The following is a 27003-nucleotide window of genomic DNA, read 5'->3' on the forward strand; positions in this document are numbered from 1 at the left end:
CATTCCAGTGTCTAATCACCCCTTGTGTGAAGAAATTCTTCCTAATGCCCAACCCTGGTACAGCTTAAGACTGTGTCCTCTTGTCCTATCACTTGTTACCTGGGAGAAGATACCAAACCCCACCTGGCTACAACCTCCTTTCAGGCAGTTGCAGACAGTGGCAAAATCCTCCCTGAGCCTCCTTTTCTACAGGCTAAACAACCCCAGCTCCCTGAGACACTCCTCATAAGACTTGTGCTCCAGACCCTTCACCAGCTCTGCTGCCCTTCTCTGGTCACACTTGAGCACCTCAATGTCTTTCTTGCACTGAGGGGCCCAAAACTGGACACAGTACTCGAGGTGTGGCCTCACCAGTGCCGACTACAGGGGAACAATGACTTCCCTATTCCTGTTGGCCACACTATTGCTGATACAAGCCACTATGCCACTGGCCTTCTTGGCCACCTGGGAACACTGCTGGCTCGTGTTCAGCCTCCGTCGACTAGCACCCCCCAAATTGTTTTACTGCGGGCAGCTTTCCATATACTCTGTAGAGCTGCGTAGGGTTGGTGCGACCCAAGTGCAGGACTCCACACTTCGTCTTGTCAAACCTCAAAGTTCGGCTTCCTTGACCTATAGTAAAGGGACAGACGTTTGCACTCATCGGCCCCGCCGCCTCACCGTCGGTGCGGACCCGCCCGCCGGGGGCGGGGCGGCGCCATGACGGCATTGGGGGGGCGGTGCTAGCCGGGCTGCCCGCCCCGACATGGCTGCCTCCAGCCAGGTAACGCGACCGCGAGGTCGGGGCCGCCGCGCCCGGCTCCGGCTGGGGACGGCGAGCAGCGGGGCACTGCGGGGGCGGTTTCTGCCGCGGGCTCCCCTCCCCACCGTGCCGCCCTGTGCAGGGAGCCGAGCCCGCGGCGGCCCGGCCCCGGCTCTCTCTCTCTGGCCCCGTGTGGACGAGGTGGTGTAAAGGGGATAAGGCCAAGTCAGCCCCCGCGCCTGCCTTACAGCTTTTACAGCCCTACCCCGTGTTTACTCAGGGCAGAGCAGCACGGCCGCTGCTGTGTGGGTGCTGAGGCACTGGAACAGATTGCCCAGAGAAGTTGTGGATGCCCCGTCCCTGGAAGTGTTCAAAGCCGGGTTGGATAAGGCCTTGAACAACCTGGCCTAGTGGGAGGTGCCTCTGCCCATGACAAGGGAGTGTTGGGACTAGATGATCTTTAAGGCCCCTTCCGAGCTCTTAACATTTTGTGATTCTGTGACACGTTCCTGTAGTTATTCGGTTATCGTTGTTGTTTGTACGAGTGCCCAGGGCCCTCGGGTTTGTAGGCTGTCGGTGGGAGGTTTGTGTGCCGGCTCTCCGTGGCACAGGTGGGGTGGGATAAGCCGCGGGGATGTGCTGGCGCCTTCAGGTGCATTTGGCCAATGCTGGAGCTCTTAAATCTCCCCATCGGGGCTGCCGAATTTCGGTTTTGTTTTTTTTTTTTTTTCCCCAGCGAATTTTGATGTCTGTGTGTATACAGCATCCGTATACGTTTATGTTGATGTGTCCACGGCACGAAAACAAGCCAAAACTGAGTAACAGAGCCAAACTTATCCCTGATCGTGGCGCTCCCTCTGCCGACGGCCGCTGCTCAGCTCCGCCCAGACACCAGCATTTTCCTTTTCAGAAGCGGCTTCTACAGCAGATAAGATTCACGCACTGCATAAAGCTTTACGTTAACCTTTGTAGTAGTTTCAGGCCATTTGTGTGACCTGCTGTAACCTGAGCTCGCATTCCAAGGGCAAACTCTTTCAGTGTATTTTCAGGAGCTACTTTTTAAAAATACTTGTAAAAGGAGGTGATAAGAGTAATACATGCAGCAGTGGATTATCCCTTTTTCTTCTGTAGTTATGTTGGCCTTTGTAAAACGGGTATGAGATCCTACCAAATGAGTTTCTCACTTCCATGCAGTTGAGTGTGATTCCTTTACTCGGAAATCAAGGCAGACTGTTGGTTTCTGTACCTGCAGAATTGAGCCTCGGGTAATGATGCAACAGACAAGGCAGAGAATTTAGACCCAGTTCAGAGACCAAGCTGAAGCTGTCTGAGAAGCTTCTGCTGTCTCAGCCATGCAGGTAGTACTGTTTGAGATGCCTTCAGGGGCTGGAGGCAATACTGGCAAGCGTGACACAGCACGTCAAGAAGGTCTTTGGCTTCTTGAGCAGCAGCTGAAAGGATGGGCATTGTGCAGCAGGGCATCTCTGCCAGTTTTATGTGCTGTTTAGGCAGCTGAATCACATCTCATCTGTCCCTTGTTCCGTTGTTTAGTTCAGAGGTTATGAGAGGACAGGAAGTAGTCTTTCAGCTTCAGTTTTTGTGCCAGTTTGTTAAATATTGTGGCAATGACTTCTCTCCTTTTGCCTGGAGAATGTGGGAGTTTGAGGACCTGACTAAAGGCCTGACTAAACTTCAGAACTGCTTCCCCCAGAGATCAGATGAAGTTTTCCAGTAGATGTTATGAGAAAGACCTGAGCCTTTTAGTTTGAAATCCCTTTGTTCTGGCTGAGTCTGTTCTGCAGGAGCTGCATGACAGTGGTCTGACTGGTATGGTTGATGTCTCCTCCATGCTTTTCCATCTGAACCAGATTTGCCTGGTTCCGAAGCATTAACCTGTACTGTATTTCTATGTTCTTTCTGTAAGCCCTCCTCACCAAGTCAAAGATGTGTCTCTCCTATGCTTTTCTGTGAAGTAGTTTGAGACTGCCTGACCCCCTCCCTAGAAAACCCTGCACATGGGCAATCTATAAAGCTGTTTGCCTCTGTGCACCTGTGTATGGCAAGAAAAGTTGGGCATGCCAAGCCTTTTGGACCAAATTGTGTAGATGGTGGTGCTTACGGATGTGGTTTAGTGGTGGACTTGGCAGTCCTAGGTTAATGGTTGGACTCCATCTTACAGGTCTTTTCCAACCTAAATGGTTCTATGAAATCTCATAATTGGACAGCTTGGTAGGCTTGCTGAACGACCTTGCAAATCAGATAAATCCTGGTAAGGGTAACTCATTAGATGGACTTAGAGGAATGAACTTGATGTAAACTTTTTGGGCTTCTTTTCACGAGACTTTTATTTTTCCCCTCTCAGGTACCTTGGCTTCTATGTATGTTAATGGGGTTTTGGTTTTTTTTTGTTTGGTTTGGGGTTTTTTGTTTGTTTGGTTTGGATTTTTTGTTTTTGGATTTTGGTTTTATGTGTGTGTCTCACTCTGCCTTTTTTGGTGTGAGCAAGTTTGAGATTTCTTAATCGTTATTTAACTAATGAAGGTTAAGAGGACCGTTGCTCTCTCTGTGTTTAACCCTATTTGTTGATTAAGTGAAGAATCCTCAGAGAACTATTTTGAGTTACTTGTCTTTAGAAGCAAGCATGTGTTTTTCAAAAAATGAGGTGTGGCCTATGTGCAGGTCTGCCATCAAGATGGGAAAATAATTGTTTAAGAAAATACTGAGATATTTGGGAAGGGAAGGGAGGGGAAAGGAAGGGGAAAAAAATCAGAGTATAAAATCAGCAAAAAGCCCTTAGTGAGCATTGTTGCTTTGAAGGGAAATGGGAGACATTTGCTATCAAATCTGTAATAAAAATAATTTTACAGAAATGAAGATTGATTCTATAACCCATTGATCTTTTCAGCCTCTACACTTCATATTTCTGAAGTCACATGAAATAATGATTTCAGTAGTCTCCTCCTTTTTCTGAAACTCTGCCCTCTGCGAGTTTTGTCACTTGTGAGATTTTCTTCTCATACATTTTGCCTCCATTGTATGTTAGCATGGCTGTACTTGAATTCACTCTGAGTAAGAGAGCCTAGTAACTGTCAAGTGTCTAATGGTGGTAGGATGGATCTTGGTGCTGAGTAATTTATTAGTTTATTTTTGTCAGACTCAGAGATAAATGTGATCTTTATGTGGTCAAATATGTGTAAAAACTTTAACAATGCCAGGAGGTCAGGGTTCAAACCTGTTATGGCCATGCATGTGCTGTCTCAAACTTGACAACAGGCCTCTGAAACCATATCAGGATAGAATTGTTGCAGCCTACCATGCCAGTGACTTGACAGTGTTTTAATTCATTTGAGACCACTGTAAAATTGCGTTTGGGAGTGGAAGAAGAAGAGTAGAAGGAGGAACCAACAAATGGAAAGGAGTGGCAAAAGACTGAGTCTTCTTTGGCAGCATTTATTCTGCTCCTGTTTGGAGAATTAGAATCTGTTATTTCCACAGAGTGCTTTTGTCATTCTGATTCCCTTAAAGATTTTTCTCTTTCAGTGCAGTTAATAGTTGTGCAGGTTGATGATGGTAATGCTACAGCAATCACAGGGAATACATAGTCACAGCTCCTATGCAATACTTTAATGTTTTATAACAATTTTACTAGCATATTGGTGTTTGTTTAAAAGAAAAATTTTGCTGATTCATTCAATGCAAAGTTGCAGCAAATACTAATATGACTTTTTTTTTTTACCTTTACCATTTTTTGGTACATCATCATATTATTATGATTGTGTCTGCAGTTTAGGTATTGGGAAGCAGCTCTTCAGTCTTGAAAGCTAGAAGGCATGGAAGTGGATGACAGACTGCTGGAGCAGTTGACACAGTTAAATAAGTACATATAGAAGTGATTGACCTAGTTTTGTTTTTTTTCTTTAAAATACTGTAACAGAAATGTTTTTTGAGATGAAGAGGAAATGAGGTGAAAGGATTGTTGCAAGATCAATGATAATGAAAAAAGGAAAAAGGACAGACAACTGCAGTTGTCTTGTCCAGCTGTACTGTTCGGAGGATTTTTGGGAAAGGAGAGAAAAAACGGCTAAAATATGGGTAAGGGATTATGCTATAGGGAGAGATAGAGGCAAAGTCAAGCTACATCAATGTTTGGGAGCTTTGTTATAATCTTACATGAGGTCTGGACTCTTCCCTTGGCTTTGAAAGAAGTGGGAAAGGAGAAAGGGAAAGAATGTAGGCTCAGTGGGAAGGGAGAAAGGGAAAGAAGGTAGGCTCAGAGAGATGTTGGAAGGTACTGTATGATCTCAATATAGCAGTAGACCAAAAGTGGCAAAAGATGCAATAAAATCTGGAGAAGGCCAATGACCCTTAAGTAACTCACTGCTTGGTAAATATTGTGTTGCCCTGAAATTCAATAGCTAACATATATATGTACACAGTTTTCTGTTCCTTCTCATGACAGGAATGTGATTTGCATTAAGTTTGGTCTTGGGAGATGTACTAAATGATGTGGAGCATCCTGGTTGCTTGTTCTTGGACATATAAGTATTGAACACATTTTTCTACTCTCAAAAAAGCAAGTTTGGCCAAATGTCATACTTGGTTACAATTAGGAAATAGGAGCCAAATGAACAGTTCAACTCAAGCATTTGGTGAGGCATGAGAATAACTTAGAAGCTGTGATGATACAAATCTCATGGCAGTTTCACACATATCTTTTTTCTCATGTTGTGCTCTGGAGAGACTGTAGAGAGAAGGAAATAAGCTGAAACCACTGTGTGAAAACAGGAGAGGCAGACAGGTTAAACCCCACAAAAGGGTGTAGTGATACTGTGAATAAAGGAGTGAGGAGGAAGAGAAAAATTGGAAAATAAAATGAAACATCATGACAATCTTTTTAAAGCTTTATTTTTAGGAGAGATCCTCTTAATAAAACAGAGTTTAATAGCAGAACTTCAGAGATGGGGAAAACTCTTCAATTGACTAAGGAAGAACATGCTTTGCAGGCTTGGTTTTGTCAGCCCCAAATTATTCATAAAATCTGGAATGATATAAACTCCTATTACTGTCCTAGAGATGACATAGGAGACTCTAGAGCACACTGAAGTACTTAATTTTTCAGGCAGGACACTTACTATGTCTTGTTACTTCTGCTTTTCAGATCACCAGCATGGAAGCTAAAGCCAGCAGAGATCATTTGAAAGTCCATAAAATGAAGAAGAAGGTATTGAGGAAGCAGGTCAGAGCTCAGCATACATTGATGAGACATGAAGGCATTGAGTGCATCTCCCATGCCACACAGGTGACTGGTAGTTGTGATTTTGATGGTAATGTAAAAATGCTGCTTATCTGTGTTCTGTTCTCATGTATGCCTTGTTTAAAATGCCGTTCTGCAAATGCACTTCCTGAGACTGAGGGTTTTCTGTGCGTCTTTGATTTCAAAGCAGAACTGTACTTCAGCAGTTCAGTGTCTGTGGAGAGACTTTGATGGGCTTTGGATAAGGGTTTTTTTAACTTGAAACAGTAGTTCTTTGGATTGAGGAGAAGGAAGAAGCATGGGAAATGTTATTGAAGTAGATAAACTTTTCTTCTCTTTCTCTGTGATTTCTTTTTTCCTCAGGCTTTTAACTTGTGTATCTTTCTTGCCTCTGTACTTTTTTTTATCAAGTGTAATTTGTCTCAGCTAAACTCCCCATTAAAAATATGTCTATTTTAGAAATCTTTTCCACTTTATTTTCTTCACCTACATAAATTAAGGCTGTGGTTCCGTGGGATTTGAACTGGTTGACTGATTTACTGCTGTTGAAATGGGGACAGCTTTCTCTTTCCTTGCACAAAAGGGAACAAGATAGGAGGGAATTCTGCTTTCTTGTGATGTTTAATGAACTTTATCATAAGCCACTTTATTCCCTAACCTAACAGAAAACTACTCAGCTTTTTGATTTGTAGTTTTCTGCCACAATAGAGTTATAGCAGATCAGAAGGTGACCTCACAGATACTGGTGTAGCAAAAGATGACAGAAACTTGCAGAGAGAGAGTGAAGAAGTTAGAGAGTTTCTAATTTCCCTCTGTTATTTGTGGAGGGATACTAATGGCTTGAAACACTGTAGAGCAGTATCATTTACTCTGTCCTTGTTCATCCTGATCCTACAAATTCTTCCCATTCATATATGGAAACATCAGTTAGATTTTTATACATTTTTGTAACAAAGTTTGATTTAGTCTTTACTCAGATTTCACACTACATGGACAGATGTTAAAATGACTCAGGAATCTTGTACATATTGTAAACTTTTTGGAAGAAAGACTATGTTTTTCTAGTGTTGCTTGGAAATGGGTCTGTAATTTGGGACTTGTTCACCTTCAAACTGTCCAAGGTACCAAATTATCCATCTAATCTATCCAAAGAGAAGTTTTGCGGTCCAGGAAGATCCTTATTGGTGGCAGAACATTTGAATAAGTGATATATGAAAAAAATCATAGTGCTAGTGATAAATTTGTGTCAAGAATACAGAAAATGCTTTCAGGCTTTGTGCAAAATTCTGATTATCTCCAAATTGCTCAGTCAGAAGAACATGATCAGTTGCTGCATGTGCTGCAGCTGTTGCGTAGTGTAGGTCTGTGTACATGAAGTGAAAGCACTGGTTTGAGCCTCTGCATGTCCTTCACATACATAGGCCTCTCCATTAATAACATTCTAGAAAACAACAATAATTAATAATGAGGTAAACTTTGAAAAAGGTGATCAGTAATGGACAACCTGATGCAGTGCTTGGAACAGATGTTAACAGAGCCATTGCAACAGGCAATACAGCAGCACTCACTGTATAACTTTTTTTTTTGAATAATCCTTCTATTCAGTGCTAAACCTCATTTTATGGTTTTTTAGAGAAGTGAAATGCTGTCATTTAAAACAGTTGAACACTTTCCCAGCTGCCTTCAGAAAAGGTCATAGAAGATTTGTAGACTTTTAAGGAAAAGATTGTCTGAAATCTTTCTGGAAAGGTATTACATGGAGTTAATCTGAGCAAATTGTTGCTGGCAGTTTGGAGTCACATTTACCCTTGAAAAGGGTCTTAAACTTCTTTCATCCACTATGATTAGATTGAGCATCCAGTTATGGCATATAGATATACAGATGTCAAAAGAACTTGTTAATTTATTTTGAAAAGACCTATGTATTTTCAAAAGATATTTCTTGAATAATAGTGCTGTTTTGTTGTTTCTTCTAATATTTGGCAAGCCAGCAACAGTCCTCACAAACTGCATACTCCTTGGTAGTTTTGGACATAAATCACTGTGAAAGCATAGAATTAAGCAATTAGGCATTATGCATTAAGTAGCCTGTGTTAACTAAGGATAGGACATAAATCCCTTTTGTTTATAAAACAAGAGAGAGAATTTTCAGATAAAAGTGCTGGAACAGAACTAGATGCTATGTTTCTAGAGGTTCCTGCTTATTTTTGGTGAACCTGATGTATGGAGGACTTACAGTGGGACTGGGAATATCAATCTCTATGCTTGGAGAGACTTCTTGGCAAAGATGAGAAAACCTGTCTTAAAAAAGGAATCAGTCTTTAAAGGGTTTTCTGTTTGTTTTTTTCAGTGCTAACAGGTCTCTGGAAAACCTGTGTTTTAGAAACCTCCCAAGTGACGTGTGCCAGTGTCACCGTTTGCCTGCGGTACACTTGACGCACATGTGCTGATTCAAAGCGTGTATTAACTGAGGAGGTATTTCTGATAGAACTTGCAAGCCTTTCTGCCAGAATGTGTGCTAGGCGAGCAAAGGTTGCCTAAGCCACATACCAAGCTCATGGAAATGTAAATATCCCATGTGGACTACAAAGAAGAGTGCTCATGGGCCTTATTTTTCTTTATAGTGCTGCTCTCTTGGTAGAGTGTTAGTTTTAAAGGAACCGAGAGTAATCACTAATTCTTAATTTTTTAAAAATTCCTTTTCAATTAGAGCCTGGTTATTGCCAATGCTGGTCTTGGTAATGGGATGAGTAGAAACCAACTGCTCAGGATAATAGAAGAATATGGAGAGGTGGAAACACTCTTAATGCCACCGAATAAACCATATTCATTTGTGAAATATGAGACAACAGAAGAAGCCAAGAAAGCCTTTGATGCCCTTAATGGAAAAGAAGTAACATTGGAAGACTGTGGCCAAAACATTGTTCTATATATTAATTTTGTGGAAAAAGGTATAGTTTTTTCTGCTTTCCTGTATATCCAGCTTCCTGCATATTGCTTTCCTTTGCATTTACTTCCTGGGTTGTAAATATAGCTAAAAGCTCACTAGTTTTTGTAAGTAGACACAGAGAATGAAAGCTAGAATCTAAGATTCAGGACATAAAATAATCTTTGCTCCTTGTATTTCGTGATAGGATACTATAATTTGAACTCTTTTACTTGGAGGCAAAAAAAAAAAAAAGATTTAAGTAATTTTCTGACCATTCAGTACTGCACATGAATGTTTTGCGGAGATCTCTGGACAGTCCACTGGATTTCTTGCGTGACCTTAGTCTTGCAATTTCTATCTCAACTTCAAGAAGAAAAATATACACAATAAATTTTATGACTTTTTTCCCCTTTCCCCCAAGTTGTGGGGTTTTTTTGGCTGATCATAAGCTATTTACTGTAAGAACTGTTGCTCTTTCTATGAGCTTTTATAATGTCTAGGGAAAAGGGTTCCTGGTGTTGGTCTGTACATTCTGACAATGAATAGCTTTTTTAGCTATTAGGATAGCAAACTGAATGTCCCTACATCATCAATGCTTGTGTTCACCTAGGGATTGCATTGTGCTACTCCATATTTGTGCATATTTGATTACAGAGTATTCTTTGTCTAGAGAAGCAATCTGCTGATATGGTACATCACCAAAGTTCTACAAAATTAAAATGAAATTCAGGTTGAACCTTGAAGTGACTGGGAAATTCTGCTTACCATTATTTTGACAGGAAAATCACAAGTGGTTTTGTGTTTGGGTAGTATGGAGTCTTGTTGGTCTTATGCAGTAAAATTTTTAGGAAGTGCTTTGCATGATGCAAAACTTGAGCCTTACCCTGTTTTATCATGACAAAAAGGGATCATTCGTTCTCCAAATAAGACCACAATGAGGTCTATTGTATCATTAAAGTAAATATTTCTACAGCTGTACTATATTCTCATACAAAATAAATATCCCTATAGGGAACACATGGTTTTATTTTCTCTAAACAGTGACAGTATTCTCCTTTTTTTCATACACCCTAGTTTCCTCACAAAATGCTGTTCCTACAAGCTTACCTCCAGGCTTAATGGTAATTGAAAAGATTATTTCTCCAGAGGAGGAAAGGAGAATGTTGGAAAATATTGAGTGGATAGGAGATGAAGATACTCAAAGTGGTGGGTACAACTATAGGAATCCAGGTCTTTTATACTTTTATGCTGTTTTTTCCTGCAGTTTCAGTTTACAAGAAGTCTGCGTCTTGGTAAATGTGTTGTCTGAAATGATTGTGTATTTGTTCTTAGTGTTTTAGAAATTGGGTCTTATACTGCAAGTGATAGACTCCTTGGGGCAAGTGGTCTGAATTGATGTTATAGAGTGGATTTACTTGATTAACATACCTGCATCCAAAACTAACTAAAGTCTTTTTTATGTGTTGTGCCAAGCGTAAGACAGTTCTGTGGAGGTTCCCCTTGTAGTTTGATGGCCAACCGAGGAGCCGTGTGTTCTTTTAAATAACAAATAATTAAGTGAGACACATATTCTGGATGCTTTTTTTGCTTTCACTTGAGTTCTGTGGAGTTGAATCCCTTAATAAATGAATTCTTGGCATTTGCTTCAACGTTTCTGGGCAAATTTTGTTCCTTGGAGCAATGTAAGGGGTTATGTTGACCTTAGCTAACATGTAAAGTGGTGATTGATGAATATGAAGGATCTTGATCTTGTATGAATATCTGTCGGATATTCATCAAGTAAGTGAGTTCAGAGATCAGGACAAGAAAAAAGATGCATTAAGCATGGCTCGAGAAAATTGGTACTCCCTACTTCTTGCAGATACAAAACCACCATCCATTTGGCTCGAAACAGCAGTGAATGTGATGCTTGATGAAATAGAAGAGATAATAGGGCAGAAGTGTGTGCCATGAAGGACAAGGGTGACATATATTGTTTTGACTGCTAATTGAAGAATGTTTAGGCTTAACAGGAATAGGGAAGCATAGCAAATTGCCTGTACTGTTTTGTGTAGTCTAATCTTACTTTCAGCTTGTGTGTTTTTACAGCCCAGAAGAATTTAAAGCATAGAAGAGTAAAACATTTTGGATATGAGTTTCGCTATGATAGCAACAATGTTGATAAAGACAAACCTTTACCTGGAGGTGAGAACTCCCCTATTAAATCATACTTATTTTGCACCGATGTTTGAACCATTATGTGAAGCCTTTAAGCCTCACTGAGATATGGATGTGAAATTCTAGTTGGAGAGCCTTCACTGTATTTTAAATACTCATCAAACAGTGCTTTTGAATGAGATCCATTCCAAATTATTGTGAGTGCTTTAAGTTTGTTTTCTAATCACTTGGAGCCAGAGGTTGCTGCCCTGTGTTGAGGTCCAGTCAAGTAAGGCTTTTAGGAGTGTAATTGTCATTCTTTTTTAGCTTTTTGTTTCATAAAAAAATTATGTGTTACAAATTGCATATTAATTTGTTTGGGGATGTGACATATATTGCTGTATATATTTATCTCAATTAGCTTGAAGCTTGCTGGATGCATACCAAAATAAAAATTCCTTTGGACTGAAAGGAATTTTGAAAAGGTTTTAATAACTCTTGTTTGGAGTTGAAAGCTGTGAGTCAGAGCAAAGCAAGTGGATCATCTTATAGTCTTAGATTTAAAAATAGTAAAATAGGGGAGTTAAATTCCTGTAAAACTTGAAGGTGTTTAAGGTGATGCATGTGTACTGGGATGGATCTAGCATCCAGCTGAAGGATTCTGATTATATTAAGGTTTTAATAGTGAAGCTGTACCATCATAAAAGCATTGATATTTGAATTGTTTTCTAGTCTCGCAGCTGGACTATTTTACGTGTGAGAAAAGCATACACACTTCTTGCATGAAAACAACTAAAAATAAAAATCAATAGATTCATGGAAGGACTATTAGTAACATTTGTGGGTGTTACCTGCAACAGACTTTTTCAATTAAGTCCTTGGGTAAAATAGGAAACCAAAGCTTCACTGAAGGACTATAACTTTCCTTCCTGTTTCAAGACCAGCTTATCTTGAGCAGAGTTTTTTGGTCATATTTAATCTAATTCAGTAACAAATTTTCAGGAAGTAATTTTTTTAGAGCTCTCTGCACAACTTCTGAGTCTCTGCATAATAATTTTGCTTCTTGACTGAAAATTTTTTACTGTAGTTGGTGCAAACTTTACCCCTGATTTGATGTGCTTTTATTTATGTGTAGAGATACTGCAATTTGCGATTGTAAGGAGCCTTGGAGAAGTGGCCTTTCTAACTTTGAGATCTTATAAATACATTGGACTTGGACATTAGGCCCCCAATTCTGACATGTATGTTAGTAATCATTAGTCGGGATGGACTTGCATGTATATAAAACTGTTTCTGTGTACTTTTACAGTTATATTTATTGTAAAAAGAAAGGATAAAAGTGTAAAAGCTATCCTGTTTTGCTTACAGTTCTGTTTCTATAACCAGGTCTTCCTGAAATTTGCAACCTACTCTTGGAAAAGTGCTTAAAGCAGGGATATATCAAACATAAACCCGATCAACTGACCGTAAATCAATATGAACCTGGACAAGGTAAGTTTATTTGTCTTTCAAAAATTTTGAGTTCTTTACCATGTTTAAACCACAATGTAAGGTAGGTGACTAAGCACCACATAGCCACTTGCTAACTCCCCCTCACTGAGATAGAGGAGAAAATTGGAAAGATAAAAGAGTGAATACTCATGGGTTGAGAGCAAGACAGTTTAGTAAGTTAAAAAAAAGGAAATAAAACAAAAAAAAACAATTGATGCAAAAAAAGCCCAAACAGTTACTCACTACCAGCCAATCAATGCCCAGCCAGTCCCTGCGTAGTGACATCCCTGGTAAACTTCACCCGTAGTTTTATTGTTGATCACCGTGTCATATGGTCATATGGAATATTCCTTTGTTTAGTTTGGGTCAGTTGTCCCAGCTGTGCCCTCTCCCAGCTTCATGTGGCCCCCCGAGCCGATTTGCTGGCAGCAAAGCATAAGAACCATAAAGGACCTTGATGCTGTGTAAGCACTCCTCAGAACTAGCTAGAACATCCATGTGTTATCTACACTATTTTCATCACAAATCCAAAACATAGCTCCATATGGGCAGCTGTGGAGCAAATGAACTCCATCCCAGCCAAACTGGTACAATTTCACTGAAAATCAGAAGGAGTATAGCATCTAAATGTGACATGATGTTGGGACAGGATTTAAGCGCCTGCTTAGTGTGTTTCCTCTGTGACCAGAGATGCTTTGAATCAAAACTAAAGTCTTGATACTGGTTTCTGAACCTGGAAGCTTGTTTTTAGAAGTGAAGTTTTTGATATCACTGGTAGAGAAAACAATGGTGTTTCAGGGTCCAGGCCCATGACATGAAAATAAAAAGTTACGGGAATAGCCATATTTTGTTTAGTCAAGTGCATTTTTTCACTCCAAACTTATCTTTCTCCCTGTAATGTGTATACAGTCTCCAGGAAATGGCTCTTGCTGTTATTAAGTGTGATATAATGTGAGTATATGTGATATATGGACTCTTAAGTATGATGCAAGCAGTGTTCTCTTACCTTAGAAATAAGGAATTACTGTATTTCTGTAATGTTTCCCAAACTGGAGACATCTGAAGAGAAATATGCTTCTAATCTCACCTCTAGGGAATAAATCACATGCTGTGCTTTTTGCTAAACTCAGTCATCAAGGCGAAGTATCTGGCGTGCTTTCTAGATTGAATATCTCATTTGTCCTTAGGAAGAAAGGACAACGGCTTTACAGTGTCTGCCCAACAGGGGTCTGAAAAGCTGATCCTATTTGTTTGTGTATCTGACGATCTGTTAAATTGATACAGTCGTACTTCTGCCTGGGACATCAAAGGAGATTCTTTAGAATTGTAGATTTCTATCAGGGATAGAAGCAGTTTTTTTTAAAAAACAAACAAACAGAAAACCCAGCCCAAAGCAAAATACCCTTTCTTAAGTGCAAATTGTTAGGATATGAATGAGTACAAGTGCAGTCAGATTAATACTTTCAGTATTTTTGTTCCGAGCCATATTTTCACTGGAAATTAGACTTGAAACTTTAGAAAGCGACTCATGGCTTTGGGTATTTAAGCTGTAGGGGCCACACATAAGACACATTAAATGAATTCCTTTTTAAGGACACTTTTTCCATTCAGGATCCTAATAACATTTGAAGTGTTAGATTTATACTTGGATGTTACCATATACTTTTGAGTGCTTACAGAATTATTAGTGTAGAAGTCATCCAGTCCAACCCCCCAGCGAAGGCAGGGTGACCTAGAACAGGTGACACAGGAATGTGTCGGGGTGGGTTTTGAACATCTCCAGAGAGGGAGATTCCACAACGTTCCTGAGCAGCCTGTACCAATGCTCTGCCACCCTCAGTGTAAAGAAGTTCTTCCACATGTTGAAGTGAAACTCCTTGTGTTTTAGTTTATGGCCATTGCTCCTCATCCTGTCACTGGCACCACCAAGAAGAGTCAGGCACCATCCTCTTGGACACTGCCTTTGAGATATTTATATGCATTGATGAGACCCCCTTTCAGTCCTCTCTTCTCTGGACTGACCAGGCCCAGCTCCTGCAGTCTCTCCTCATAAGACAGATGCTCCAGTCCCATAATCATCCTTGTGGTCCTCCACTGGACCCTCTCCAGTAGCTCCTTGTCTTTCTTGTACTGAGGAGCCCAGAACTGGATGCAGTACTCCAGATGTGGCCTCACTAGGGCCAAGCAGAGGGGCAGGACCACCTCCCTCAGCCTGCTGGCCACGCTCTTCCTGATGCACCCCAGGATACTATTGGCCCTCCTGGCCGCAAGGGCACACTGCTGGCTTAGGTGACTCTCCTTCTATGTGCTGGATATATGGAGTATAAACAGCAGGCAGGTAGGTCAGTGTGTTCTTAGTTGAGTTGTGTGAGTGACGATGCAGAGAGCTGTTGATGTTCTGCTGCACAGTAAGGTACACAGACTGCAGTGTGCATCTGAAGGCAAAGCCTCAGTGCTTTATAGAGGCAAAGTTATGAGCCTAAAAAACAGGTATCTGTCCTTGGTTTTCAAGTCCCACTGATTTTCTATGAGATTAAATGCTGACCTCATAAAACACTTGTATGGCTTTCAGTGAAACTAATGGAATTCAGAATATTTACATCTGGAAGTAAAATCTGGCGTGTAATAAGGATGCTTTATAGAGCTGACCAACACTGTTAGAAAAAACTGTTTTCAACTCAGGAATTCTTTAGTGTCCAAAAAGGACACTGGTAAGAGTTTTTAAAAAACAAATAAAACTGTTTTGGTTTGGATCAAATAGGAAATCACTCTATCTGTCTGGGCCTGCTATGGAGTCAGAGGAAGGTGTAGTTGCAGTTCTCCCAAGCTGTCTGCTGGCCTTACGCCACTGCTGACTGCCGTTCTCCACCATGTGGTTAGCTTTTGCTGTGGCACACACATTGCTGTTTCAATACTTGATGTTAAAATATGTAGCACAAGCTGCAGGAATTGGCAGTTTCTTTCCAGTTAGAAGATCTGAAACGAAAAAAACCAAACAACTCAAAAAATTACTGTCCTTTTGGCAGTTCTCAAAAGTGTGTGTTTACTGAGACACATATCAATAGATGTACTACCCAGGGGTTAGCCTAGCAGTGACGTGTGCTCTGCCAGGAACTGCAAAGCAGAGGCAGGGCTTGACCCTGACAGCGCTTGCCTTTGTGGTAGTAGATCCTAATTCCGAAGCCGAGACCCTTAACGCAGCCATTTGCTTAGCAAATAGAGGGATTTGGGATTACTCCTCTGTGAAGAGAGTGGGGGAGAAATACATGGTTGTGGATGAACTAAAGCCCACAGTTGTCAAATGTCCCATAACTGCTACTGCTAAGGGCTAAACTGCCTACAAGGAGAGCAAAATCATTTAGCTGCTCCCTGCAGCCGGGAAAGTATTTGGAGTCATCAGGAGGTGAGTGGGGCCTTTGAGTGCCCTGCACTGTCTTCTAGATATTTCCACTGATTATACAGGACATTTAGGTTAACTGTGTCAATCTAATCCGGGCATGTAAATCAGACAATTGCTCTCAATTCTTTTGGAAGGCAACTCTGTTGTTTTATGATAACTTTTGTTTGTTCAACCGTACATCCCAGTTTTCCATATGGACCTCTATGGAAATAGAGCTTACTAGCAGAAATAGCACTCTATTACTGTTGTTGTTGTTGTTGTTATTATTATTATACTGATATTTTTGTTTTTTTCTTGTACAGGAATTCCTCCTCATATTGATACACATTCTGCTTTTGAGGATGAAATAATCTCTCTCAGTTTAGGAGCTGAGGTAAACTTAATGTTTGCATGTGGTTTGATGCTTTACTGAGAAGTTTAATTTTTATATTGTTTAATACTAGTTAATTTGATTTTCCATAGTGTCTGTTCACATTCACCCAAGTTTAATATCAAGTTTGTAAGGTAATGTGATATGCTAGTTAAATAAGTAACTGCAATTCAGTGTTGTCAGTGGAAGATTTGCCAGTGATATCAGTGATTTTTAAATCACTGTTTTTAAATCTTAGCATTCATTTCTCCATTGACCTTCCTTCATTTTGTTTTCATCTTAGAAAACGTATCACTCCTATTTATGTTCTACTTCCATTTTCCCCGTGAGATCCCCTGTTCCCTCTGGTCTTCATAAGCCTCCCATTATTATTGTATTCAGTACATTTACAGTAGGTTAATGTAGATGTTTGACCTGTAGAAGATCCAGTCAAAGTCCGAGCCCTACTGAGCTAGTCGTGGTGAGGGCAGAGGTAGGCTCTAATTCCATGAATCCCCAATGTTGGCAGATGATGTAGACGAAGTGTGGAAAGGGAAATGGAAGAACACTGAACTAGCACCTGTATTTGTCTTACAGGTAGTATTCTCCTGTTACAAAACAACAACTTTGCTCTATCTTACTCTTTAGGCAGAGAGAGAAACATGAATGGATATTCTGAGCTCTGATACTTTTTGAATCTTTAGTCTTGTCTTTGGCATCGACTTATTAGTTTCTTGCAAGTTGCGTAGTGGTTGTGGAGCTCCTGGGACTAGGGGTGAGTCTAATGAAGGATAGTTTTTTCAGTATCATGTGTGGCAGTGGCACATCTGTGTTGTTTGTCACTTGAAAATGGGGTGTCAATGTTGCCAGTTCTCTCAGTTTGGCTGTGGGTGTATTTATCCACCATTCACAAAAGCATCCACTCTAGAGTAGGAACATCATGGATTAGTTGCGAGGGTGGTAGCTGCCCAGTGGCAGTAGAGTTCTTACTGCTTTTGTTTTGGAATCTCCCAGTCTGGGGGAACTTCCTCATGTGGCTTTGGCACCTAACCTCGTCTCAGAGGTAGTACATTCTCCTCAGTTCAACAGCCATATTGTCTTTAACAGTGCCAACACCTCTGTGCTAGGTGGCACATGGGAACATCCATTTCTTTCATGGAGTTTCTCTAGGAGAAGGGTTGTAATTAATCTTCTGTGCAGTTTATCCATCCTAAGTTTAATTTTTCTAATGCATGCTGAGCATCCAGAGCAGCACAGCAACAGTAGATGACCCCAGTTTACAGCTGTTCCTATGTTGAACTTGTAAATAAAAAAAAAAGTTACTTTAGTTTACTTTATAGAAGCTATATTGGTATTCTGCCTCAGTCCAGAGCCTCAGGCTTTCTAATCCTTTCTGTTTCACTTGGAAGGCTGAGGCTGGCACAGATACTCTGTTTCTGCATTGATGTAACACCATAAGCAGTGCATTTCTAGATTATTGCATTACAGCATACCTTTGTGATGCTCTCAGAGATGGCCAAAAGCAGAGTGATTTTAATAATGTGAAAAACAGAAACCTTTCCGGGAAGTGGACTGCCTGGAGCATTATGATGCTGTAAAAAGTTGGAGTGTGTACATTTCAACCACTGAGACAGCCAAACTTGGGCCATTTCTGCATATTTCTGGCACAGGCATTGGATTACAGTCTGTTAGGTATCTCCCAAGATTCAGTGCCTTTTCCTAATAGGCCATAGCCATAAATGCACTTTTCAGGTGCAGGTAATCAAAACACAGATGTAGTAAAACAAGCTAGTGGCCCATGAAATGCTGCATAATTTAATGGCTTTCCTTTCTAGTACTTTTACAACTCTATGATTTCTTTATGTGTTTTTCTGCACTTCGCTCTTCATCTGCTTTTAAAATGGAAATATCAGTTGCAGTAATATGTGAGTTAGCTATTTTAGGAGTAAAGCTCCCTTCTCTATTCCTACTAAAGCTTACCATGTACAAAATTTACACACTCTTGTTAATAAATAATTGGAGCTGCATGTACAGCATCAACCTTTGGTATCTTTCTCTTCTCTTTATTCTTCTCTCTGTAGGATGACTGGTTTCTTTTCTACCTGAATAAACTAGGCTACATTTTAGTGGAAAATATACATAAAGTCATATGTCTTTTTCCTTCTTTGTTATTCTCAACAGTAAATGCACATGTTTAAATAAAAAGTGCCATAAAGAAATAACCTTGCAACCCAACTGATTCTGCATTCTATTTTGGAAGTAGGCTAACCAGATACTTCAGAGGAAAAGAAATGAAGCAGAATGCCTCACTATACTAAGTCATGGAAAAAGCATTTCTTTCAATTGCTGGTATGCTTGTCACTCCAGGATCTGAGTTAGGCAGATTGTGGTAATTAGTAACTATAATAAAAATGCCCCATCATCCAGGTCATTAATGAAGATGTTAAACAGTGTTAGTCCCAGCATCAGTCCCAAGGGCACTCCGCCAGTGACATGTCTTCAACTGCACTTTGTGCCACTGCCATCTTCGGTGATACCTTGCAACCTAACTCACATTATTGAGACTCAGTCTTTTCCTCAGTGGTGAATGAGTTTATCCTGTAACAAAGCACTGTGTGCTATTTTGCTAGAGGAATTATTGTAAGTTTGATTTGTTTCTGCAAACCTGATTTATGTTGAAAGAGGAATAGTTATTGACATGTATGTTCATTTTAAATATGAACAAAAAGTCTTGAGAAGAAAATAAGGGCATGATTCTTCACAACACTGTATTTGTCTTGCATCAGATAACCTATAGCAATCCAAGTTCTTACGTGTGTATGAAATAAGGCAGAAGCATAGGTGTGAGATTCTCTTTCCTGTCTCAGTCACCTGAAACAGCTTTGTCAAGAGGCTCAATTTTGTCCTGGTTGGTGCAATACATTGTGTTTTGAGTAGTTTACAAGACAGATTAAACTTGATTCAAGGAGAAAAATCTCATTATTACTTCGTACTTCTGCCTAGCTTATAAAAACTACTAAATAGTTTGAGGGCAAAGCAGAGAGATGTGATTTGTCTTGTCCCATAATACTTTAGGAAAAGTGGGGGATCTCACTCTAATCACTTCTGTTTGTGACCCATTTCTTTGGTATCTCCTAGGAAACTGCAGAATAAAGTGAGACTTACAGAATGTGCTGCAGGATTGTAATGACATTTTATAAATCACCACATTCATCCTTCCTTTATAGGAGCCAATACACTGAAAATATTAATGAATATCAATTTCAGTGCTGTGTCATTGAATGCAACTTTCTTTTATTCAAAAATTGTCATAGCAGAAAAGTAAAGGCAGAGGTGTAAATTTAGTTGAGCAATCTTTTATTAAGCTTAATGGCAAACCACATCCTGTGTCTGTGAATTTGAACAAAGTACTGCAAAACAGGGATCAGTCCTTTCTGTTGAGAATTTTTAATTTCAGTTAGGTGTTATTTTCAGTGCCTCCATTTGGTGTCTCTAAAGATATGTAATTGTACAGTGTTTTGTCTTGGAAGCCTGGCCAAATTTGTAGCTGTCTGAAACAAATCCTAGTTTTAAAACCAGTGGCAAATTATCTTTTGCAGGTTTACAGCAGGAGCTTGATCAATGTTGAGATTTCTGGTTTTCCACTTTTCCTAATTTGCCATATTACATGCTGTCATGTAAGCCTTGATACATTAAAATTTTAGAAATACAGAGGCAGTATTTCTATAATGAGCTAAGTAGTGCTATGAACATATCCAACCCGTGAAAGAATTTTCCCTTCCTTGCTGCAGGTCTCAACCCCAACCGACAGCTACCTGCAATCCCTCATCAGTTCTGCTTGTTCTGTCCAAGACTGCCATGGGACACCCACTGCAGCATGGCAGAGAGCAAAGCATTGTCATAGTTTTCTAGAAGGGCATGACACTATGATCTATATTGTTCTGTGCCATTTTCCTTAGATCCAGCCCTGATGTGGAAACCCCAGGGCTCCTTAGTTTCTGCTTTTCCTTGAGTGCCTTGCTCTTCTTTGTATCCCTGAGCCTTGGGCTGTGAGAAGGCTGGTGTAAATACTGAGAATTGCTGTGATGCTCTGACTAGGCCTTGACCTAATGTCTGCAAAGGGAAAGCTTTAGGGTTTTGAGCCAGATTTGTGGCTCAGTGTTAAACACTGGATCATCCTTGACCTCTACCTAACTTCTGTTCATCTGAGCACATTTATCATATCTTAGCCTGAATATCTCATGTACCTTGATCTATAAAGGAAAGCTGTAGCTCTCTTAAACCTTGAAAGCAGAGCAATGCTACAAAGAAAAACCCCATGAGACTTTTTAAGCAACCTTTGAATACAGTTCTAGAACTGAGAGAATGAGGTGTGCTGCTGTACTCATCTCTCATTCTGATAATTGACCCTTTTTCTGGCACTTTCGCTTCTTATCGGTTGATCTATTTCCGGTCTGTCTTGGTTAACAAACAGAAACCTGGAGCTAGCATAGCAGCAGCTGTGTCTGTAATAACTGCTCGAGAGATTTTATGAGAAACCTTTAGAAAGTCTAGACCGTACCCAGCCTTTGACAGTTAGCACTTGTTTTGTGTCTTGTATGAGCTTTAACAAGGTAGGCAGACAGTGGATATTGCTGTGCTAATTTTGCGGTCCAGCTCATATTTTGCTTATCTTGATTAGTTGCTGATTCAGTTTAATTTGCGGTTTAGGTATATATCGCTTTATTTTTCTTTTAAGGGAAGGCAGAAAGCATCCTGCCTATTTAAGGAATTACTCTGGTAGTGGCAATACCAAAGTTTTTTCTCTGTCTATGCTAGCAGGATGATTGTGGTAGGTGAAATTGATGGATATTTAAAAAGAGATTATATTGGCAGAAGCAAAATGTCTCCTAACCCAAATGGAAGACGCTAATTTTAATCACTGCAACCCAAGGCTGAGTTTAAAAGTTTGTTCAGGTGAGTCTGGCAAGATTCCTAAAGCTCAATAGTGTGCTTTTCAGATCTGTAAGACATGTTTCTTGAGCTGTACCCTTCTTACAGTCATGAATTTCATCAGTTCTTGAAGAATAGTGACTTGTAGTGGTTTCTGTATCATTTAGCTCAAAATCCAAAAGGGACTATATTTATAATTGTATACCAATTTTAGTTGATTTGTTACATTTCAAGTGGTATTTCATTTTTGAAAACTACTGAAGAGCTTCTCCATGTGAAAGATAGCTTGACCACCACAAGTTAAACGCATCAGGCTTCATAAATCTGTTTCTCCTGTTTGCATTTGTTCTGTATAGATATGTGTATTCTGCGTGTTGTTTCTGTCCATGTCATACCATGATGTACTGTCCCTGAGCTTGGATGAGATACAAGACCCACCGAAATCAAGGGAGAACTTTCTGTTGATGTAACTGAATGTTGAATTATGCCCTATGAGATGAGCAACAAAGCCTGCAGCCCTTCATGGGAATATTTATAACAGTCTTACTGCCCCTTTTGGGAAAGGTGAATATTCAGCAAACATACTGTTCTGAGTTTTTATTTCTGTGCTGGGTATCTCTTTCCCATTTGCCTACAGTATTCTGTTTGCAGATATCAACACATCCTGCTGATATTTCCACCTGATGAGTTATTTTAACCTTTGGAAGGATCCTGAAAGCCCAGCTTTCCTGTATGCTATTCAGAGGGAATCTGTCCTGCAATAAAATATTGCCTCCTTAGTTGTTTATAGGTCGTTTTAGCCAAAGGTAACAAGAGCAAGGCACCCATTGTGTGCAAGTAATTGTGTGCACACCATTGTGTGCAAGTAATGCCGATAAGCATTTGTTTCTCAAGTGCTGTAGGAATCTGCTAACCAATCTTGATTTGCATTGAGATGCTACAAGAAGAGCATTTGGTCAGAATTGCCCCCAGAACAATGATAGTAGCATTATTTCTCTAGAAGCTGTGTGGCAGTAATTTCTTAATAAACAAGACGGCACATGGAGGTTTTCCTTTCTCCACTACCTCCTCAGCTACTTGGGAAGAACAAAATCAAAGCTAACCTATGAAAGGGCCTGTATTTCAAAGTTTTGTATGTAAAAATAGGCTTTATTTTCTCCCCTTTCATATTGGTGAGACACTATAGGTTCCAGGTGTCTCTTTCTCTGAGTTTGGGAATTTACTACCAGACTGATACTGGGCAAGTAGCTCTGCAGAGATTTGTCTCCTGTCTCACTTTCGCTGGATTTATACCAGCCTTCCTTCTTCTCCACAGAAGAAAGTTATCATCTCCTGTGCCTTTCCATTAAAGCTGTTTCCCACTATGCAAAGCCTAGTAAGTCCTAGATTGACTAGAGTCCTAGTTCAGTGCTGAGGAAGGAAGGTGCCCTGTAGTTTGATTGCTGTGGGATGTCTGATCTGCAGAATATGCTGTGACTTGCTGAGGTATTTCTCTTGGGTTTGCTAGAGTGGGAAGTTGCCTTACTCCATTCTCTGTAGTGGTTTTGTTTCCTGCACGTGGTTCATTATTTTGGCTACTGAGAGGGAAGGCAGAGCTGCAGCTCCTCCTGGTTCATACCACTTTGCTTTCTTCCCAGTCAGTTGGTTGCTCTCTTTAGCATCCTGTGTTTTGTTTGACTCGTTAGTATTGGGAAAACATTGTGAGAAGATTGTTTTCTTCATCTCCTGAACTCCTCTGGGCAGCGCATCCAAAATGAATGCGGAAACAGAGATAAAAAACCCTGCATTTAGGAGGAATTTGGAGATTAAATCCAGTCAATATCACATGGAAAAATACATGGACAGGCTAGGAAAAATGTTATATAGTTCCAGTTAGTTTTCTCACAATCACACAAAAATCCTACTGTGAATGAAATACTTTCAAAAATGTTTGAAGTCTGCAGTAGGGCTTATGATTTTCTGACTGAGGTCACAACTGCTAAATAATGAAGGAAAACTCCTGCATAATTCCTTTGCCAAGTTGGTTTGGTTTTAATGGAACCTGTTGTCTCCAGGCTATTTGCTGTTTCTGTAGTGTGCTTATTTTGTATGCTGAGGCAGCATCATTTCATTTCCAGTTCTCAGATGTCTCACTGTTAAGGCTTTACTGTGACACACTAATACAGATATTGAATTTTTCAATTTTTCAAGTGGAGACAAATATGCTCTCTAAAAAGTGTCTTCCTATTACATAACTATTGCTACATATTTCTAATTGGTTTTCATGTAGTAAGAAAAAGATAGATAAAAATCTTGGAAAAACATTATATTATGGTATACAATACTGCTTGTTTTAAACTAAAACCTTTTCTTTTTTCCTTTCTGCTTCATTCCTCCCATGTACCCTTCACTACGATACATGAACTATTTTTCTGTGGTGATGAGATGAATAACTGTTTAAATATGAAGTTTCTATTTATTTCTGTGAAAAAAATACAGTTACTGTAATAGAAGAGAAAAGAAGAATCAAAGACCATCAAAAGCAGTGTGGGCAGCAGGCCTAGGGAGGTGATTCTGCCCCTCTACTCTGCTCTCATGGGACACTACCTGGGGTGCTGCACCCAGCTCTGGGGCTGCCAGCATAAGCAGGACAAGGATCTGTTGGATTGAGTCTAGAGGAGGGTCATGAAAATGATCAGAGAGCTGGAGCACCTCTGCTATGAAGACAGGCTGAGAAAGTTGGGATTGTTCAGCCTAGAAGAAGAGAAGAGGGTGCTCTGGGGAGTTTTCCAGTACTAAAAGGGGGCCTACAAGAAAGCTGGAGGGAGACTCCTTATCGGGGAGTGTAGTGACAGGATTAGGGGTAATGGTTTGATACTGAAAGAGGGTAGATTTAGATTAGATATTGGGAAGAATTTCTTTACTGGTGAGACACTGGAATTTGTGAATGCCCCATTCCTAGAAGTGTTCAAGGCCAGTCTGGATGCGGTTTTGAGCAACCTGGTCTAGTGAAAGGTAGGGGGATTAGAACAAGATGCACTTGAAGGTGCCTTTCAAACCAAGCTATTCTACGAAAACTAACAGAGCATTTAAATTTACATTTCAGTTAGTATTTTTACAGCTGAAATGATTTTTGAGTCAGGTTTTGGATTGTCATTCTTGAAATACAGTTCAGTTTTTTTATAGAAAGCCTTGTGGTGTTGTTTGAGTAGTTACTAATTTCTTAATTTTTAAAAGAATTTTTAATTTCTTCAAGAGGTTTATCAGTGGAAGTTATTTCTGTTTCCCATGTTATTTTAACTTGCTGCACGGAATGGAATCCTGGTGTCTGCCACAAATTAACAGCAAACAGGCTGAAGTGGAGCATTAAAAAGTTATGTTTAGCTGTTGCATTTCAGCTGTACTTCAGTTCTGGAATTCAATAAAGAAATCTGATTTCATTAGCCAGTGATGTCATCTCTACTGTCATAGGAACCCTATTTTAAGACTGTGGCAAATTTCATGTGTAAATGACAAGTAGTCACTCAATAATAATAATCATAAGTAGCCTATAAGCAAAGAAACAAGCTTAACTTGTGAAGCTCCTACTGTGGTTTCACTTGGCTTTGAACTGGACTTTATAATACCAGTAAGTGTAGTAAATGAGGTTTGAAGTCTGTCTGCCTTTATGCTATCTTTACAAATCTGAGTATTTTGCATAATGTGATGTTCTGTTTCTGTTTTTCTTACTAGCTGTGTTTTGTGAGGGGTTTCTCCACAGAGCTCTTGTTTCAGTGGAGTTGTCTCTGGAAATTTTCACTGAGGCATTGGCAATTTTGAGCAGTTAAAGTGTGCAGTGAAAGAGCTGTCAAACCTGTGATGCTGGTACACTTGACAGAAAGAGACTGGTTCCAGGCAGTGGGAGAGTTGTGCTCTTAGCAGAGAAGCAAGTTGGGAGGAAACCTCTTGGTGCAGGGCAGGGACTATGCAGGTGAAGTTCTGGTCTGCTTGCTGGGGCAGCAGAAGAATGGTTGGAAGGAATCAAGGCTGATGGTGCAGTGGGAAGCAATGAAAGCTGGACACTTCACAGCTCCTTGTGAGGTGCTCTTGTTCCTCCTTCTCTTCTTGTTACCACCTGCATCTCTCTGCAGTGCACGTTCCTGCAATCCCTTGTAAATTCAGGACCAGATGTTGAGGCCCTGTTCAAGCCCTTTTGTATAACTTCAGGCTGCATTATGTGAAGACACTCATTGCGCTAATGAAGCAGATGGAGAGAGAATGATAGCTTGTGATGAAAATCAGCAGCATTGAAATACTGCCTATCCAAACTTCAGAATGTGTTTTTCCTTTATAATTGTTTTCCATGCTTTAAAATAATATGTATATGTCAGATGTGTGGCAATTCTTTGGGGTGAAGCATAGCAATTGTGTGAATTGGTAAAACTGTTTTCTTCAAATGATTTTTAAAAAGTCTTTTTGTGTCATGCAGTGTTTTGAATTATCTTATGACCCTTCATTAACTAAGAAGATGGCTTTTGTTTATTCTTTGGGCTTTTTTTAGTTTTGGTGTAGTTATATGCTTTTGACTGCTAAAAATGAGTTTGCTTAATGTATTTAAGCCATTTCTGTAAATTCATGCCCAGATCTTTGTTCCTCAGTAGATTTCTCTTTTACAGTGAATATGTAGAGGATTAAGAAACAGGCCATATGGTAGTTTCTATAGCAATAGATTAAAAACCTTGTCTTGTCAGCTCTTATGAGGTATGATGCAAGAATTATTTTGGGAAGGCACAGTTTGCATGTCTTATATCCTGGCAGTTCTCTCTTACTGTACTGATCTCTGGGACAGCCATAAGGTGCAGTTATGAGAAGAGCTCGTTGACCTTTGTTTAAAACTCAGACTGAGTGCTTAAAATCATAATTTCATCCCTTTGAATTACAGGTAATGAGCACCATGCTGTTTCCATACTGCTTTCTCAGTATGTAGGGGGCGAGATTTTAGTGGTAGTAGGGCAGGAAGAGGTTTTAATTAAGGCAGAACTGTTTTAAACAGAGTTGAGACATATGCTGAATCCATACTTGGGCGCCTTATTAAATAACTTGTTGTCAATGGTATTCAGTCCAGGATTAAGACACTGAAATTTTAGTGTCTACAAGTAGTGTGTACCTGTGCACTGCAAGCCTGAGGTCCTCTGTAGTCAATGGGGTTTGAGTCAATCCATCCTACAGGGTCATTCAGCTCATGCTGAACTACACATCTATTGTCTTGTTTCACAGATTGCACTTCCCTAATGGGTTGTTTTAAAATCTAAGTCCAAATGTAGATATCTTAGTCTTGAACTGATTTGACTATTCCCACCCTATGACTTAAAGTTAGCTTGAATTCTTGTACTACAGCATTGCAAGCAGAAAGCTGAGACCTGCAAAGGAGAGTAAGGTTTAAGGAACAACCCCAGCATTTGTAGAGAGTGAGGGAAGACGGTTTTCCACTGTGTAGGATGATGAACATGCAGCATGTTTTACCCATGCCTTGGAACACCCTGAACTTGCAAGGACTTGTGCCGTTATTCAACAGCTGCTGTGACTGTGCCACACTAGTACGTGGTATGAGTCTACACTCTGAATGTAAATATTTCAGGTCCTCTTTCCTGTAGATTGTTCTCCTGTTTTATTCATGTTTGGCAATATTAGTCAGCCACAGCCTGGTTTACGCTGTATCAATTTTGGTTTATGTTATGTGGAGGCTCTATTCATAGTTCCTTACACCACTGCTGTTGTAGAAAACTTGCAATTAAAGGGTATAATGGATGAT

General features: G+C 40.1%; 1 protein-coding gene across 5 annotated transcripts in view; it reads left to right on the top strand.

The window, feature by feature from the left end:
- The first annotated feature begins 683 nt into the window (after positions 1-683).
- The window catches only part of ALKBH8 (alkB homolog 8, tRNA methyltransferase), a 48415-nt gene continuing 22095 nt past the window's right edge, over positions 684-27003 (top strand). Inside the window, exons 1-8 of one of the 5 annotated variants that reach the window (XM_027677294.1) lie at positions 695-763; positions 2922-3017; positions 5901-6041; positions 8707-8947; positions 10000-10131; positions 11014-11109; positions 12448-12552; positions 16255-16325. In XM_027677294.1, the coding sequence (XP_027533095.1) occupies positions 5910-6041; positions 8707-8947; positions 10000-10131; positions 11014-11109; positions 12448-12552; positions 16255-16325 (777 nt within the window). In that variant the 5' untranslated portion in view covers positions 695-763; positions 2922-3017; positions 5901-5909. Of the gene's footprint in view, positions 764-1505; positions 1676-2921; positions 3018-5201; positions 5281-5900; positions 6042-8706; positions 8948-9999; positions 10132-11013; positions 11110-12447; positions 12553-16254; positions 16326-27003 lie in introns of those variants that run through there. The other 4 variants (XM_027677296.1, XM_027677297.1, XM_027677293.1 and 1 more) reach the window with 4 other exon arrangements.

The sequence above is a fragment of the Neopelma chrysocephalum genome, unplaced genomic scaffold (assembly GCF_003984885.1).
Source record: "Neopelma chrysocephalum unplaced genomic scaffold, ASM398488v2 Primary Assembly neopelma1_43, whole genome shotgun sequence".
Taxonomy (NCBI): Eukaryota; Metazoa; Chordata; class Aves; order Passeriformes; family Pipridae; genus Neopelma; species Neopelma chrysocephalum.